This window comes from Atractosteus spatula, chromosome 28, assembly GCF_055471065.1.
Source record: "Atractosteus spatula isolate fAtrSpa1 chromosome 28, fAtrSpa1.hap1, whole genome shotgun sequence".
NCBI classification, from domain to species: Eukaryota; Metazoa; Chordata; class Actinopteri; order Semionotiformes; family Lepisosteidae; genus Atractosteus; species Atractosteus spatula.
The window spans coordinates 5878549-5895184 of record NC_142733.1 but is presented as its reverse complement, the minus strand read 5'-3'; the positions used below and the strand labels follow the sequence as shown (position 1 = coordinate 5895184).

At 45.6% G+C, this 16636-nt stretch overlaps 1 protein-coding gene across 1 annotated transcript; it reads right to left on the bottom strand.

The window, feature by feature from the left end:
• On the bottom strand, positions 1-11742 carry LOC148813843 (vascular cell adhesion protein 1-like). The gene is made up of 10 exons (XM_088907693.1): positions 11573-11742; positions 10227-10502; positions 9591-9896; positions 8378-8662; positions 5549-5824; positions 3218-3298; positions 2970-3047; positions 2772-2852; positions 1942-2022; positions 1-652 (listed from the first exon to the last, which is right to left on the bottom strand). The coding sequence occupies exons 1-10, from the start codon at positions 11640-11642 to the stop codon at positions 507-509; spliced, it is 1680 nt and encodes a 559-aa protein (XP_088763819.1). The 5' UTR covers positions 11643-11742; the 3' UTR covers positions 1-506.
• Between the last annotated feature and the right edge of the window lie 4894 nt (positions 11743-16636).

Here is a 16636-nt window from a genome sequence, read left to right as displayed (position 1 = left end):
TTAATAAAAATCTATATATACAAAACACCCATACAATAAAAAAGTATATTATGGGATCATCCAACCTTATGATAACAGAATGTGGAGCCAACAATGCTACAGTACATGACATATTCACCCAGTGTGATTCAAGCATTAATTAAGTAAATCCACTAGAAAACAATTTGTTTAAAAAAACATTACAAAGATGAGAGGGATCCTTTCATCCTGAGAAGTGCCTTCTTTAGCACCTTTAAGTCTTTCAAATTTTTCCTCCAGCAGGAAGATCAAAGAATTGTACTGTAGGTTCTTTCGTTGGGAGTTTGTAATAAAGGCATTGAAGACCCTATCAGTCCTTGTTTCTCTGGAACATGGTGTTTAAGGCCAAGTAGTTCTGCAGTTAAAAGGTGTAGGCTGGACTCTGCTAGTTCTGCTACAACACTGTGAAATCCATGGACTGCTGAGAGGGTATTATATCAAGGCAGTGTTCAGCAATTAAAAAACAAAACTGCTCATCTTTCTCCGGGTCACTGGGAGAGCTCAGTTCCCCTCTGCAAGTTTCTCCGGACTCGGGTTTGGATCCAATGTACCAGGAAAGCCAGTGATAACAGCCCGGCCACTGAGCCCACAGCGGAGCTCACAGACACAGTGATATTGGAATCTTCTTTGGTAACTGGAAAACAAGGAAAGCCAGTGATCAATCCGCAAAGGTGCAGGTTGTTTGTGTGGGTAAAGTGAAGGTAGCCTCAATAAATTCCCTAGAATTTTAGCTGAACTTTAGATTTAGGAATTGCTTAAGCCAGCAACCATATCACCCTGCAGCTCACAGCTAGCAGGCCACTGAAACTCAGCAGGTGTGGGCCTGGTCAGTACCTGGGTGGGAGACCTCCTGGGAAAAACTAAGGTTGCTGCTGGAAGAGGTGTTAGTGGGGCCAGCAGGGGGCGCTCATCCTGTGGTCTGTTTGGGTCCTGATGCCTCAGTATAGTGACAGGGACACAATATTGTAAAAAAGGCGCCGTTCTTCCGATGAGACATAAAACCGAGGTCCTGACTCTCAGTGGTCATTAAAAATCCCAGGGTATTTCTCTAAAAGAGTAGGGGTGTTACCCCCAGGGTCCTGGCCAAATTTCCCCCTGACCCTTACCCATCATGGCCTCCTAATAATCCCCCTCTCTGAACTGGCTTCATCACTCTGCTCTCCTCCCCACTGAGAGCTGGAGTGTGGGGAGCGGACTGATGCACTGTGGCTGCTATGGAATTTATTGGCACTGTGGTGGGGGCTACATATTGGTGGTGGTGGAGGGGATCCCCATTACCTGTAAAGCGCTTTGGGTGGAGTGCCGAGAAAAGCACTATATAAGTGTAAGCAATAATTCTTTTTTATTATTATTATTATTGTTGTTATTATTATTACTTGTTGTCACTGCTGGTTCACTGCAATGCTCACAAATAATGCCACTAGCTTTAGAGAGAGGTAGGTGAAATCATTTCTCTAACGTGTGTTTTAAAAAGGATAATTCTGGGACTATAAAAACTAAAAACTGATTTCCTATAGGAATGCATTTAAATAGAGAGGGATGCATGTTTATATAATGGACTAAAATGCTTTTTTAACTAAATGTTTATTAATTGCATGTAAAATTTAAAGGGAAAAAACATCACTGTTCATGATGAGTCACAAACTCACCTAATCTTAGTTAAGTTTGGTCCTTTTACTCTCAGTGAGCCTTTTAAAATCACTTTATTAACCCTTTACAATTTCTTGCATTAGGAATTATCTTTACACATACCCCAGCTTGCTCTCTTCCAAAAAACACAACCAAGAGAACATATCCAATATTTCAAAATTGTAATCTCAAAACGATTTTGTTATCACCATTTTTAATGCACTACAAAACAATGATGATGTATCTGCCTACAGCTTCAGGAGACCTTCCTGCAGGATGTCCACAGGGACTCACCGAGAGTTGGTACAGTGCTGCTTTCAGGGTCTTTATAAACATCAGGTTTGACGAAGGCTGAGTACGTCGCTTCAACTTCAGCTGGAATAAAAACCAAACCTTAAAATCAAAGTGGCCATTTCACTCTGGGTAAGAGTGTGGGAATGGAACACATGAAATATGACTCAAACTACAGTAATGCTATGGCCTGCTGGATTGTCTCCCAGATCCTTCTCAGCATAACGTGAGTGATTAGGTTTATGCACTAAATAAAGATTTTAAGGATATTCCCCTTCATCGTCTTGTTATCCACCGAAATTCTACAGAATGTCAATAAGTCCTCCACAGGCGTGCGGTAGTGATGAGGTCGGGTGAAGGGCAGGGTTAGTATAAACACTACTGTGTATGTATGGATGCTGTATTATTATACTGTAGAAGCCCACAGTAAAACGTTCATTAAATCCAGACTCAAAACCTTCTTTAGAAGAGCATTCACTTAACTGGTTCTATTCTTTACCCCCCTGCTCGTACTGTATTTGGTACCACCATCTACTGTCTCCTCTCACTGTGTATCGCCATCATGCATATCTTGTGTATTTTGTTTATTTTTGTTGTTGTCATTCTGTAAAGCGCTTTGAAAGCCACCTTTAAAAGCGCAACATAAAATCAAGTTTATTATTTATCATTATATTATCATGAACAGAATCTTTTAGACCTAATTTATACAGCTCAAATGCAAGTGTGATGGCTAGATCTTCATGCTTCATGATCAGGGTGTGTTTTCATAGTATTAATAGCCCCATTGCTGGTGAGGGGTGAGATAGCGGTTGTTATTTAACTGTAGCACTTACAGGTCACTTTCTGCGTGCTTTGGCTCAGGGTGATGTCTACGTTGTTCCAAGGAAAGGAAGTAGTTGTACCCTTTGGCTCAGCTGAAAAACAAGAACGGACAGACCAAATCAGGGTTTTGCTTGGAATTTAACCTCACTGTTAAATCCGAAATTGTCATCCATGTGGATTCCGCTGCAGTGCACACAACAGGAACTCACATGGCTCTGGGGCAGTGCTGAGGTCAGGGTAGTAAACGTCATTGGATGTCACACTGTCCTTTACCGTCGTGGACGAATCTGTAGGGGGATAAAAAAATAAAAGTGGTCAATGCTTCTACTCTGTGGGTATCAAAGTCTGGATTTAATTTTCCATGCCCTTTTAGAATACAAGGACACACCAGTAGTCTCTTCGTTTTGAACTGCTCATGATAATGGCTGCTCTAATGTTTTTGAAAGAAGGTACTCACTCAATGACACCACTGTGCTGTGCTCAGCCTGATCGTCACGGGCAGTGGTCTGGGGGACTGCACTTGTCCTCTCTGGGGCATCTAGGCATCAAAAGCAATTTTAGAGATTCATAATTATTTCCACGTTTCAAAAACTGTGTAGTGTGATTGAAAATTGTTGCAAAACTCGGGATCTGTTGTCATTATCTCTTCCTTTTAAGTATCTCTTACTAGGCCAAGTACTACAGTGATAATCTATTTCAGACATCTTGAGGAATACGTGTTTGAGCAATGTCTGTGTATTTGAATGTTATCTACTGTATGTACTCAGACACCTAATCTATCAGAAATAACAAAAATATTAATGATTATAAAATAAAGTGCCTGTAACAACAAACACTGCTACAGTACAAGGCTCTGTACAGTAAAAACTCACGACACTATTTGATATAAACAATTTGCCTATTAGGTTTTTATTATTTCAACATCATTGCACAATATTACATGATACTCATAATACCCTTGCAAAAAAGCAACCTCTTTTTATGGTCAACACCTCCACCGTGCGGAACTGTGGTGCAGAAGGATGACAGAGGTGTTTAACCTTGATGTGGATCTCTCAGTTTCGTACCTGTGGCTCAGAAGAAACAGTCATTTCTGTCTTAGAAAATGAGTATTTCTCAAACTGATTGTTGTTTGCAGCTGGTGTCAAGACATTCATTACACTATAGCCAGCCAAGTGAAATTAACTGCTTGTAAACTATTCATGGTTTGCAGTGCTGTGAGCCATCAGCCATACTCAACATTGTAATTGTAAAACTCCTATAATTTGTATTATCATTACTATTATTATTATTAGTAGTAATGGTTCCAATAATAATAGCTTTGCTCAGTGATACACTGGCAGCTTAGGAATATTGTGTCACAGTGACAGGAGATATGTTGAAATCTAAAGAGAGCAATCTTCATCATTTCTATAGTTTCCTGTTTATTACCAGTTGAGTTGAATATAGACAGCCCTGGGGAAATGACAGTAAAGACCAGTGTGCTTTCAGACACTGCCCCTGGCCTGGAGTTGTGTGAAATTCTCACATGTTGTTGTTGACTTCCCTAGTTTTACAAGGATACAGTGGTTCCATTGCATTCGACATTCCTAAAGACACAGCAATCAAACATTTCCAATTGATCTTATGGGTTCTGAAAACTACCCTTTGCGCATAAATTGAACACAGATATCCCCTTCACCCCAGCTGTTCTGCTAGCAGTATTTTAGAAAGCTGCTGAAAGCAGCCTGTCATTTAGCACTGCAGAGTAACTGCTGAACAGGAAGCCAGAGGTCTGAAAGGCGAAGAGCACTCCAGCAGGCAGTGGATGAGACTTTAAATCAGGTTGAAAGAAAGAGAAAATCTGCAGATCCTGCATTCTGTTTTAGCCCCTGTCAGATCTCTCGGACTTTGTCCTCTGAATTTGTATCGCACCTCTCCATGATTTGTGAACAATCATGTCATTTCATACAGAAAGGCAGACTTTGGTAAAGAAATGTGGGAAAGACCTTAAAGCATTTTTAACTGGTGGAACTGAGGTCTTGAAAGAGTCTGGAACAGGGCAGCAGTGAGATTTGGGGAGCAGGGCAGCAGTGAGATTTGTGGAGCAGCAGGGCAGCAGTGAGATTTGGGGTGCAGTGGGGCGGCAGTGAGATTTGGGGAGCAGCAGGGTGCAGTGAGATTTGGGGTGCAGTGGGGCAGCAGTGAGATTTGGGGAGCAGGGCAGCAGTGAGATTTGGGGATCAGTGGGGCGGCAGTGAGATTTGGGGAGCAGGGAAGCAGTGAGATTTGGGGAGCAGTAGGGCGGCAGTGAAATTTGGGGAGCAGGGCAGCAGTGAGATTTGGGGAGCAGTGGGGCAGCAGTGAGATTTGGGGAGCAGCGTGACAGCAGTGAGATTTGGGGAGCAGTAGGGCGGCAGTGAGATTTGGGGAGCAGGGCAGCAGTGAGATTTGGGGTGCAGTGGGGTGGCAGTGAGATTTGGGGAGCAGGGCAGCAGTGAGATTTGGGGAACAGTAGGGCGGCAGTGAGATTTGGGGAGCAGGGCAGCAGTGAGATTTGGGGTGCAGTGGGGCGGCAGTGAGATTTGGGGAGCAGGGCAGCAGTGAGATTTGGGGTGCAGTGGGGCGGCAGTGAGATTTGGGGAGCAGCAGGGCAGCAGTGAGATTTGGGGAGCAGGGCAGCAGTGAGATTTGGGGAGCAGTGGGGCAGCAGTGAGATTTGGGGAGCAGCAGGGCAGCAGTGAGATTTGGGGAGCAGTGGGGCAGCAGTGAGATCTGGGGAGGGGCTGGCACAGTGGGGGTCACTCACCCTGTACGGTGAGGGAGATGGGCCGGCTCAGGGTGCCCAGAGTGTTCTCCATGGAGCACAGGTAGGTGCCGCTGTCATCGGGCCGGGCCGCGAGAGTGCTCAGGGTGGACCTGCCCTGCTGGGTGCGGGCTGTCCAGCTGGGGGGGGGCACAGCGCTGTCTTTGGTCCAGGTGATGATTGCCGGGGGGTGGGCGTCCCACCTGCAGCTCAGCGTGAGAGGCTCGCCCACCCTGACTGAGAGGCTGGAGGGGCTGCTTTCAGCATTCCTAGGGCTATCTGTAAGAAAATCACAGAACCCCCTCCCCTTTAAAATCTTTTTAATTTTTACTGTGCAATCTGTTTTTAGAGAGCAGCTTAAACTAGAGCTTAGGACTCTAAGGGTCTGGGGCTCAAGTCATTACTGTGCCAGCCATCCCTGGGAACGGCTCTTGATCCTGACCACCGATCCAATATAAACAGTGCCAGTCCTGCTGGGATGTGGACCAGCTTCCCAAACAGGGGGCCATCTCGTATTCTGTCTGCCCATGCTGCTGCAGAGACCTACACAGGCATAAACTGTTTCCTTATAAAACTTAATACAGGGAGGCTGTACAAGAGGAAAGCAAGTGCCATCTCCTGTACAGTCATTTCATTAGGACTCGTCTCTGTTCTCCATGTCACTCCCCATTCTAATATCACAGTCTATATTAATAACTCTGCCAATGCAGGTTTCAACAGAGAGTTTGCTAGGATCCTTATAGCAGAGGAACACCAGAAGCTTTTTGGGGACATCTAAGGATGCAACGGTTAGTACTCAAATGTAATTATCATCTCTCTCACTCATGTTGGGATCTGCAACAGAAGGAGGTGGCTGTCCCGCCTGGGTTTTGGGTTTTGAGCTGGCCTGAACTATTTTGGGATCTAAGAGTGACACCAGGCTGCAGGCCCGTATAACTACCACCCCTGGCCAGTCTTGCGTGTGATCTGAGAAAACACAGTGGTGCGCTGAAAAGTAACACCAGGCCTTTCAAACAGTGATTTAAAAATAAAACGATTACCACCTTCTTGTAAAAAGTCTCATTTTAAAACATGATTTATTACAGGAAAAAGAGCCAGGGGAAGTTTTTTTCTTTTTTCCTCCTGCCTACTGAAAGGTTGTCAGGAATGATGGCTAACAATAGCACTTGTGTATTAGGGAAGAGATAAGGACACTGTACAGAGTGTACTATTTAATTCAGAACACTGTGGAGCCTAATAAGGGCTAACCTCTTTCACCTCTCCTCTCAGAGGACAGCGTCTCTGCCTTGGAATCACATGCTCTGTGTTACTGTGGCTTGCTCTGGCCTGCACCTCAGCCCTTCACATATAAAAGCTACAGCAGCTAACACAGACCCCTGTCCACAGGGGTGTCTGGCCAGTGTGTCCAGCTTGCTGGGGAGAACTTTCTATGGAACAAGTTTAACTGTTCATTCTTCTTTCCTCTGCTCTTTCTCGCTCTTCCCTTGCCCATAAAGAGTCCAAATATCAGGAACCTCCCAGCTGAAGGCATCATCTTGCCCTTGAGGAGGTGGAGTACGACTTCCATCACATCCTCCCTGGCCAGAGCAATCGACCAACCTTACAGCAGCGGAACAGGCAGGTCATGGCCACTACACCTCAGCACAGCCTCAGTGAAGGCTGGAATTTGCTAGAAGATCTGGATGGTAAACAGGATGAAGATATTTTAGCATCTTGTAGAAAACACAGCCTGTTATGTTCAAGCTGCTCTCGCAGAGGCAATTGTTTAAGTATCAACATGTTATTTAATGGAGGTTCCTAATATTTTGGCCAGTGTGTGTGTGCAGCTGTAGTTAGTCCTACTGTAGATTGAGAGTCTTGTTCAGGAGTGAACTGGCCACAACCCCCCCCTGAACTCTGGTGTGGCTTGAACTCTGTGCTCTGATCGCAGAATGACTTTGGTAAACAGGACACTTCTCTCAGCACATTAGGACATTTATGCTTCTACTACATTGAGGGAAAACATTTAACTCTTAACCGGAGGGTCTGTACTGTGCCCACTATTCCTGGGAACGGCTCTCGCCCCTGACCACCCAGCTGTATGAATGAGTACCAGTCCTGCTGCGATGTGGACCACCTTCCCAATCAGGGGGCCATCTCCCACTCCTTCTTAAAGGGGAACTGCAACGTTATTTTTATATTTTGGGGGTTAAAAAAAGAATCAGCATTGATGAGGGCATTTCAAATCACAATGAAAGCAAAATGTACACAGGAAAGTGCAACACCTCCAATTTACATCACAAAATAGACCAAATTTCCAGGCATGCGCAGCACCATATTCTGCGATTCAGAACGAGGCAACAATACATCCAGTGAGGTGAAGCAGCCCTGTGACATCGAAAGCCAGCAGGTTTGTGAATACGTCTCTTTCAATCCCTCCCAAATATTGCTCTCGACCTCGAGACCGTTTTGCCAACAAACACTTCTGTGGTCAAACGTCTGCTGTGCAACCTGTATTCATTCATTCCCTCGGACGTCACATCACATTAGTCATTCCAGGGACTAGTGAGCAGGAAGGGCCGCTTCACGTCCCAATTCTCGTGCACTGTCGCGCTCGCTCCTGGCGAGACCAGGAGCTTGCAATAACATTTTCTGCTAATTTTGACATACTGTCAATAAATTTATTGCGTTACCGAGATTTAATAACCGCTCAGACTGCTCAGAAATTCAGACTGCAGTTCCCTTGAATGCTGTAGAGACCTAAACGGCTCCCTTGTAAAGCCGAGTACAGGGTTGCACCCTGGTCTCCCCTGCAGTCATCACTAAGCAGCCCTCACTGCCCGGTGTACTCACACAGCACGTCTATGCTGAGCCCCCGCCTGACCTGTCCCGCCTCATTCCGGAGGACACAGCTGTAGTTTCCACTGTCCTCCACCCGCAGCTGTTGGATGTCAACCTGCAGCCGTCCTGGGCTCCGGGTCTGTCTCCAGCGCTGTGGGAGCTGCCACCCTTCGGTGCCTTCCTTCTCCCAGGAGATGAGCAGCGAGGGCTCGGGCTGGGCGCGGCAGGAAAAGGAGGCCGAGCGCCCCAACTCTCCAGCTATGGAATCTGGGGACACCGACGTGATCTGTGGGACATCTGAACACAGAAGAGAGCATGGGTCACCAGAGGTACGATTTCTGCAAAACGCAGTGTATGTATGGATTGTATTGGTCTCCCACCCCTTAACTTCCCTCTGCCCAGGCGGCCGTGTAACAAGAGAGGTGGGAGACTGGAACGGCAGCTCGCTCATTCGTGGCCCTTTGTGGAATACAGGGGCGAGCCCGTCGCTCAGGGACAAGGGAATGAAGGTAGAGAGGGGAACAGAGCCAACAGCTCAGCTTGGGGTTTGGCGAGAGAATGTGGGAAAAGGGAAAAGGGAAAGAGGACCCCTATTTATAGAGGAGAGGAAATGAGTCTGCGAAAATGTGTTCAGGCTCCCAGGCTTCCTGTGTCCGGAACGCTGCAGTATATGTACGTTGTGCTTGTCTGTTATAACCAGCTCTAGCTGTGTCAGTCTGAGGGGTCTTAGACACAGTTCACAGCATTGGAGTGGTGATGCATTTGCTGGGGTCTGTCTGCTCTGAAGAGGTACGCGAACGTGAGAAGTGTCTCAGAGTGAGGCCACATAAGCGTTATTTCAGGGCGGTTTGGGAGGGATTTAAATGCTGTTTTTTAAAACAGGTGGGAGGTGGACCGGGCCTTGGTGCAGGTGAGGGCTCTTTGTTGTAATGATGATTTCTCTTAAAGTCATGAGCAGCAGCAGCTGGAATGAAATGCAGCCACTGTGTCAAGGACCAGGACAAATACCTTTGCCCAGAGTTCAGCTCTGAAATAACAGGTGTCACTTATTTGTGAGAGCAAATATGTTTTTTGTGTGTAATGAGCCATTTAAGCCATTTTCCACAATACTTCTGGCAGTTCATCCAAGTCTGTCTAAAGATTATTTTAAATCACATTAAAAAAGCGAGATTAAATCGGTTTCTTTCACAGGTAGTGGCAGAATGAAAAAATGCATATTGCGTACCTTTAAACTGGATTGGCAGAGTCGTGTTTTTGAGTAAGACGTGCCCATTTACTGTCAGATCTGCTTCACATCTGTATTCCGTGGAACCGGCCCCAGTCTGGTTTGTTACTCTCAGCTCATAGTTTGAAAGCCTGGAGTCCTCCTGTTCGCTTTCCTCGGGCTCCGAGCCGAAAGCCTTTCCCCCGTGAAACAGACGCAGACTGGACTTTTCGGGAGGATAGACGCCCCTCCAGGAGCAGAAGACATCAAAGAGCCCGCCAGAAATGGGGCTCTCCGGGACGGTGCGCACAACCGGGTCTGGGAACGCTGGACCAAGAGAAAAGCCAGATGGGTTTTTATACCTTCTCAATTTCACTCAGACTGTAACCTCCGATATTCGTAGCGTTATTTTGTTTGTTTGTTTTTTTAACTTTGACGCATTCATTGAGCCTCTTAAGACAAAATCGGAGTCATTTCTCAATGAATAAAATAGATAAGCAACTGAGGACGTACAGTAATTTGGAACTGATCCCAAGATTTCTGCCCAGCCTGGCTCCTCGGAGCACTGTTTTAATACTCTGTTGACTGATATTTCAGGATTTCTCCTGCCGTATCCCTCGCGGTGTCTTCTTACTAACGAGCCGCTCCTTTACTTACCAAAAACATGCACACGTGTTTTCTTCCTCTTAGTTTCTTCCCCGCAGCGCGACAGGCAGATGTAGTCTCCCTCGTCTTCTAACTCGGCGAACCCGATTTCCATCGTGCTCTCCTGAGCGGCGCTCCTCACCAGGAAGCGACTGGCGTCGATCCCCTTCCTCCACGTGGGTTTCCCCGCGGGGCAGGTGGTCGTACAGGTGACGAAGACCGGCTGGCCCACCTGCACGGCGGGGTTCTCCGGCTTGATCACCACCTCGCCGGGGAGCGCCGGAGCCGCTGGTGGGGAAAGAAACCCAACAACTTTGGAATTACCGAGTGGGGGAGCGGTTAGCGTTTCCGTTTTTTTATAAGCGTTTCATTGCACTTGTGCAAATGACAAATAAACTGAACTAATATATAATAATTTATTATATATAGCTGTTTAATTCCGTATATCAGTACAGTATAATTCCATACTCCTATATCGCACTTTTCTGGACACTCGACTCAAAGTTCTTTACAAGTAATAGGGACTCCCCTCCACCACCACCTGGATGATGTAAATCCAGAATTATACCTTTCCTGGCATGATAACTGGTGTTTTAACGCCCGGGGGCTGTAATACCTGTCAGATGCGAGGTATTGAATCAGATCTGAACTGATGCTCTTTTGTAATCAGTATCATTTTTTTGCCAGTCACACGGGCTGATCTTTGTTAGAAAAAGCGGACAGCGATCAGTGTTATACATGTTGCATTTGAATGGGCAGTAAGCGCCAGTTTGCATCTCAGAGAAGTTGTGTCACACTGAATTTTTAATCATTAATATCTTTCAGTTTAAAGGATGTTAAAAAATCCCTTCAAATCTCCTCGCATCTCAGTGAGCATGCAGCCACAGAGTCACCCTACTCCTTAATTTATTAACATAAATTACTGATGGGAATAGATTAGACAGAACAGCATAAAGTCAAATCTATGTTGTTATAAGTAGAATTTGCAACTAGCTGCCAATTAGAGATCATCTTCACTGAACAAATCATCACATTTTAAAGAAAAGCATTAACACGTATAGACCATAGCTTCATAATCCAGGTGCCGTGGACACCCAGTGTCTGCAAATGTTTGCTCCAATTGAAATCTTCATTATTTAGCCCCACGTTTATCTCACAATTATCTAGACAATTGTGTTAATCCCTGTGATTGTAAGACATTTCAACTTTACGTATAAATATCAGTCATGTGAAAACTGCATATCTGTAGAAAAAAAACAGTCAGTCCCATTAATAGTTCAGCCAGCAAAGGTCAAAAACCAGCAGACAGTGGCGTTGTGAGGGCCAGGCTTGAGAAAGCCTGGAACCCGTGTCCTTACCCTGAGTAGCCAGCTTCAGAAACAAGCACGCGAAGGAGATGGCTTGCCAGCGCCTCATCGTGGTTTCCATTAGCACACAGAGACTGGAGCAAAAACTCCGGAGGTGATCTGAAGTCTTCGTTTCACCCTCTGACTGTATCCACACCCCTGCAGGTGACCTGCCTTATGAGAACTGGACACTGGATACTACACTGGCATCCTGCCTTCCCCTGGCTCTTAGCTTTGCTTCATACCCCCCCTCAACTCCACCCCTTCCCGTAGACCCAGACACACTCATCTAGCTTCTGGAAACATAGCGGGACTTTACTGTAGACCCCCCACTACAAGCATAAACCTTTGAGAGGACATGACCTTTAAATAGTGCTGAGACTGCAGGAGGGCATAAAGACTTTGCTACTATGGGTGTCTGCAAGGAAGATAACACAGAATAAGGGTTACAAGTGACAGCAGGCTCTTCAACGTTACTCAATATGAATTAAATAGCATCAGGACATTTATTGAAGCGTCTCAGGTAGATTTAGTTTCCACACTGTTGTTAGGGAGGTTGTTCCAGAGCCTTTGTACAATCCCTTTTGTTGAATGTTTCTCAAAATAACTTTCATCTATGTCCAGGGGTCACAAAACATTGAACTCTCAGTCCATGGTGTCCAGTGGTGTCTTTCTCTCTCCCCCCCCTTCACATGTCCTTAAATTTCTGCCCTTTTATTCAGCTTTCACTTTTCACCACTGAAGCATCTTCCACCACTCTGCCTTTCCTGTTTACTGAAATAATAAACAACAACTTCAACAAAAAATATAAGGAACTTCACATTTATTAGCCCCCTTACAGGGAACTTTGGAAGAGCTTTACAGGAAAAGTGAAACAGTTAAAACGAAACAAAACGGTTAGATAGGATGTAAAATTAGCACAAAGAAGCAGAAGAGGTTAGAAATGCAGATACCAATTTAAAAAAAGCTTTTCTAAAGAAGGTTTTGAGGCTGGATTTGAAAGCACTTGGGGAAGTTGACTGTCTGATATCCCTGGGGATAGAAGTCCAGAGCTTAGGGACGTAGCAAGAGAAGACCCTGTCCCCATTCGAAGGCACACCGGCTTGGGTGACAAACAGGAGACCAGAATCAGATGACTCCAGTTTGCGAGGTGGGGAATGCATCTGTTTGTTTGTTTTTCAGCCCCTGATACACAGCTCCCTTCATCCCAGATATACTGGAACCTCTCCCACGTTCTTGCAGTTCCTCAGACCTCGATGCTTAGGTAGCAACGAGACGCGCTGAAACGCAGACCTCAAACGAAGGTTTTTATTTCACTGACAGAATAACGCTCAAAATGTCCGCACCGGAACCAAAAATAACCCTCGGATCAGTCACATGAATAATTTCAGAGGTACAATCCCTTTTGTTCTTCTCTCCTGCCCCAAAACCCTGTTCATCCCCCTTCGCCATTGTATACTGTAGGATGACCATTCAAATGGAACCGTTTTCTTTCAATCCCAGCATTCAGCTCATACTGTTTGACTGCCTCAGACGTACTGCTTTCCTCCCCACTGCTGTCTTAACCACTCAGAAGCCTTTCAAGACAAGCGCTTTTTACAACAGCAGAGGCTACTGCATCACCTACAAACATTTCCAACAGATGGTCCCTCAGGATCGCCCAGAGGTGACGGAGCCCTTTTCCAGGTGATATAATAGTTGAAGGCCGCAGGCATCTGTACTAGGACCAGTGCTCTTTATTCCAAGCAGTTATCTAAATCTGGTGTAGTTAGTAAACCAATAAGGTTTGCAGATCATACCAAATTAGGAAGATTAAGAAACTTTAGAAGCAGCAAATACATTAAAAAAGATGTAGATACACAGATGATGTGTACTGCAGACACAAGTGCAGGATTTTGCAGGCAAGGGGTAAAATTCCAAACTCCGCGTACAAAATGGGAAACACTGAGATAGAAAAGACAAATTATGAAAAAGAGAGGCCTTTTATGCTGATGCATAATTTACATCTTCTAGACAATGTGGGGAAGTAATTAAAATGTGATTTATTATTTGTTTCCAGGCATGATGTATTGAACAAGCTAGGAACAATAGGACAGGGAGGTCAACGCCCGGCTTCTATCATTTATCTTTGTCGATGATACTAAAATAGGAGCATTAAGAAACAGTTCAATGGCAGCGTAGGATTTTTTAAGACTTAAGATACAATTTTAAAGACTGGGCAAATAATGTTTAATGCGGACCTTCAGAGGGTTACTTACAAATAGTAAAAGCATAAACTATGAAGATGGGAAATAATAAAAGGTAAAAAATATTAGAACATACAGTTTAATAATAATATTGTTGTATGGAACAATTTAGAACACTGGGTAGACTACTTTTCAGGAAAGATGCATCTGTGAAGCGTGAAAGGAAGTCATAAACATTGTGCTGAAGGAGCAGGAAGGATCGGAGCTCGTGTGTTAGGAGATGGAACGAGGGGAGAGCACACATCAGATACAGAACACTGAACTAAGGCGAGGGCCGGACAGAGAAAACGACGCAGAGTTAAGAAGCAGGAAGGGCAGCACGGGGCTCCGGGTTCAGGTCCAGACCTGGGGTGCTGTCTGTGTGGAGTTTGGATGTATATTCCTCCCCTTGCTCTTGTGTGTTTCCTCCCACATTCCAAAGACATGCTGGTAGGCTGACTGGCTCCTGGGGTGAGTGTGTGTCTGTGTGTGTCTGTGTGTGTCCTGCGTTCCAGCCGCTGCTTGTTGGGTTAGACCCTGGTTCCCCAGTGATGCTGCACTGGATACAATGGCTAGAAACTGAATAAATGGGCTTTCTACTGCTTTAAGTCAGATCTTGGGTTGTCTGTATCTGGTATATTTAGGACTTAAAAAGTTCAAGTGGGTAGCTGCGGCAGCACAGAAACCAGTAAAGGTTTATTCCATGCTGACTCACTTATGGCCAGGACACTGACACTGTATTTATTTCTCTTCCTGTATTACCAGTTCTAAGGGGTTTATCCACACATTTGCATTTCATCCTGCAGCTCACTGAAGCTCAGCAGGTGTGAGCCTGGCCAGTACCTGGATGGGATACCTCCTGGGAAAAGCTAAGGTTGCTGCTGGAAGAGGTGTTAGTGCGGTCTGTGTGGGTCCTAATTCCCCAGGATAGTGATGGGAACACTATACTGTAAAAAAAAAAAAAAAAGGTGCTGTCCTTTGGATGAGACCTACAACTGAAGTCCTAACTTTCTGCAGGGTGTTATCCCGCTGTCCTGGCCAAATTTCCCCCAAGCCTTTACCAATCATGGCCTCCTAATAATCCCCATCTCTGAACTGGCTTCATCACTCTGCTCTCCTCCCCACTGATAGGTGATGTGTGGTGAGTGCACTGGTGCACTATGACTGCCGTCACATCATCCAGGTGGGGCTGCACGCTGGTGGTGGTGGAGGGGAGTCCCCAATACCTGTAAAGCTGTAATACCTGTAAAATTTGCAGCCCTTCTAACGCAGTGTTCTGGAGAGTAACTCAGTGTTGGCCTCAGCCGAGTGATGGATTATATCGACAGAGGTTTTGCTGGTGGGATCAGGCTCGGGGTGAGAGCAGCTTCCTAGCACAAGAAGAGAGGGAAGGGGGAGGCTGTGTCCAAAGAGTGAGTAATTGGTGTCAGTGACTCAACTGGAAGGATTTGCAAAGTGCCAAAACAGGCCGAGTAGGGGGAGCGGCGTACGTGGATGATGGACTTTCCAACTCTGTCCACCCTTCCCGTTTGGTCAATGTGCCAAGTGTGGAAGTCCGGCCTTCTGGGAGCAGAAGTTCCGTTCGGAACAGTATGGGGTCACTCCTCCAATAAGACTTCAAACCCCTTCCAGTTCCCAAGCAGTGTGGGACACAAGTCCCAAGGGCACATCTGCCATTTTCCAGCCAGTGGAAAATCCCACTTGTCCGGAACTACTATGGAAATCGGTTTCTTCTGTACAACTGGAAGACCAGCTGCAGGTCACGTAAACCCATCCATCCATTTTCCAGCTGTTTTATCCAGGTAGTGGTGGGGGAGCCGGAGCCTATTACAGCAAGCACTGGCCGCAAGCAGGGTGCACCCTGGCCAGGACGCCAGTGTGCCAGTGCATCAGGGCCAGTTTTCCTAGCAGCCAATTAACCTACCAGTATGTCTTTGGACTGTGGAACACCTGGAGGACCCCCTTAGAAACTTGGGGAGAACATGCAAACTCCACACAGACAGCACCCCAGGAATCGAACACAGCAATGCTAACAACTGTGCTGCCGTTCCACCTAGGATGTTTCACCAAGGTGCTTTAAAATGCGAAGAATATGGTGATCTTGCGCCTTCAATTGCATTTTTGTTCTCCAATATATTCAAATCAAAGTATATTTAAAATAAATCACTCTCCTGATGTTGTTCTTCAGTGTTCATTAAAGAATGACAGGCCACGGACACAGTTCTTGCATTTATCTTGTACAGTGCAGTCTAAGCCATAAGAAATAGTGCAAATTTACTGCTTATCTGAGGCCAGAAGGAAAATGTTGCTCCACCCAGTATGCCCCCTCAGAACCTTCAAATAAATTTGTCTTGCACTGGTCAAGGAACAGAAATGTATGGTTGGAGTTCCCCAAAACTAACTGTGTGGACAAAGGATCCTATTCTGGGGAAAGAGTAGGATTTCACTGCCAGGGGATTTTATTTAGTTAATTGTCTTAAATTTTAAGACAACTCTGTTTCCCTTTTGCACCATGCACAGGAAATGTTAACTGTAAATAGACAAGAGATCGGACTTTTTCTTCAATACGAGATGCTGACCTGAGGTTTTACAGTAAAGGTGGGGATAAAAGGATATAACCTCTTAATGTTTGCGTGTAAATTACCAATAGATCAGACTTGGAGGTTGACAAGGTGGGGGGGGGCTAATTTAGAATCTGGAATTGCCGATTGCTTTCTCTTTTATGTCTACCCAACTTACTGTCACGAGATGTTTGGAAACGAGATTTAGATACAGCTCCCGTAACAATCTCCTGAAGATTTGTGGGAATGTTTCCGACATGCCCCATCTGGTACTGGACATACCTGGAGCT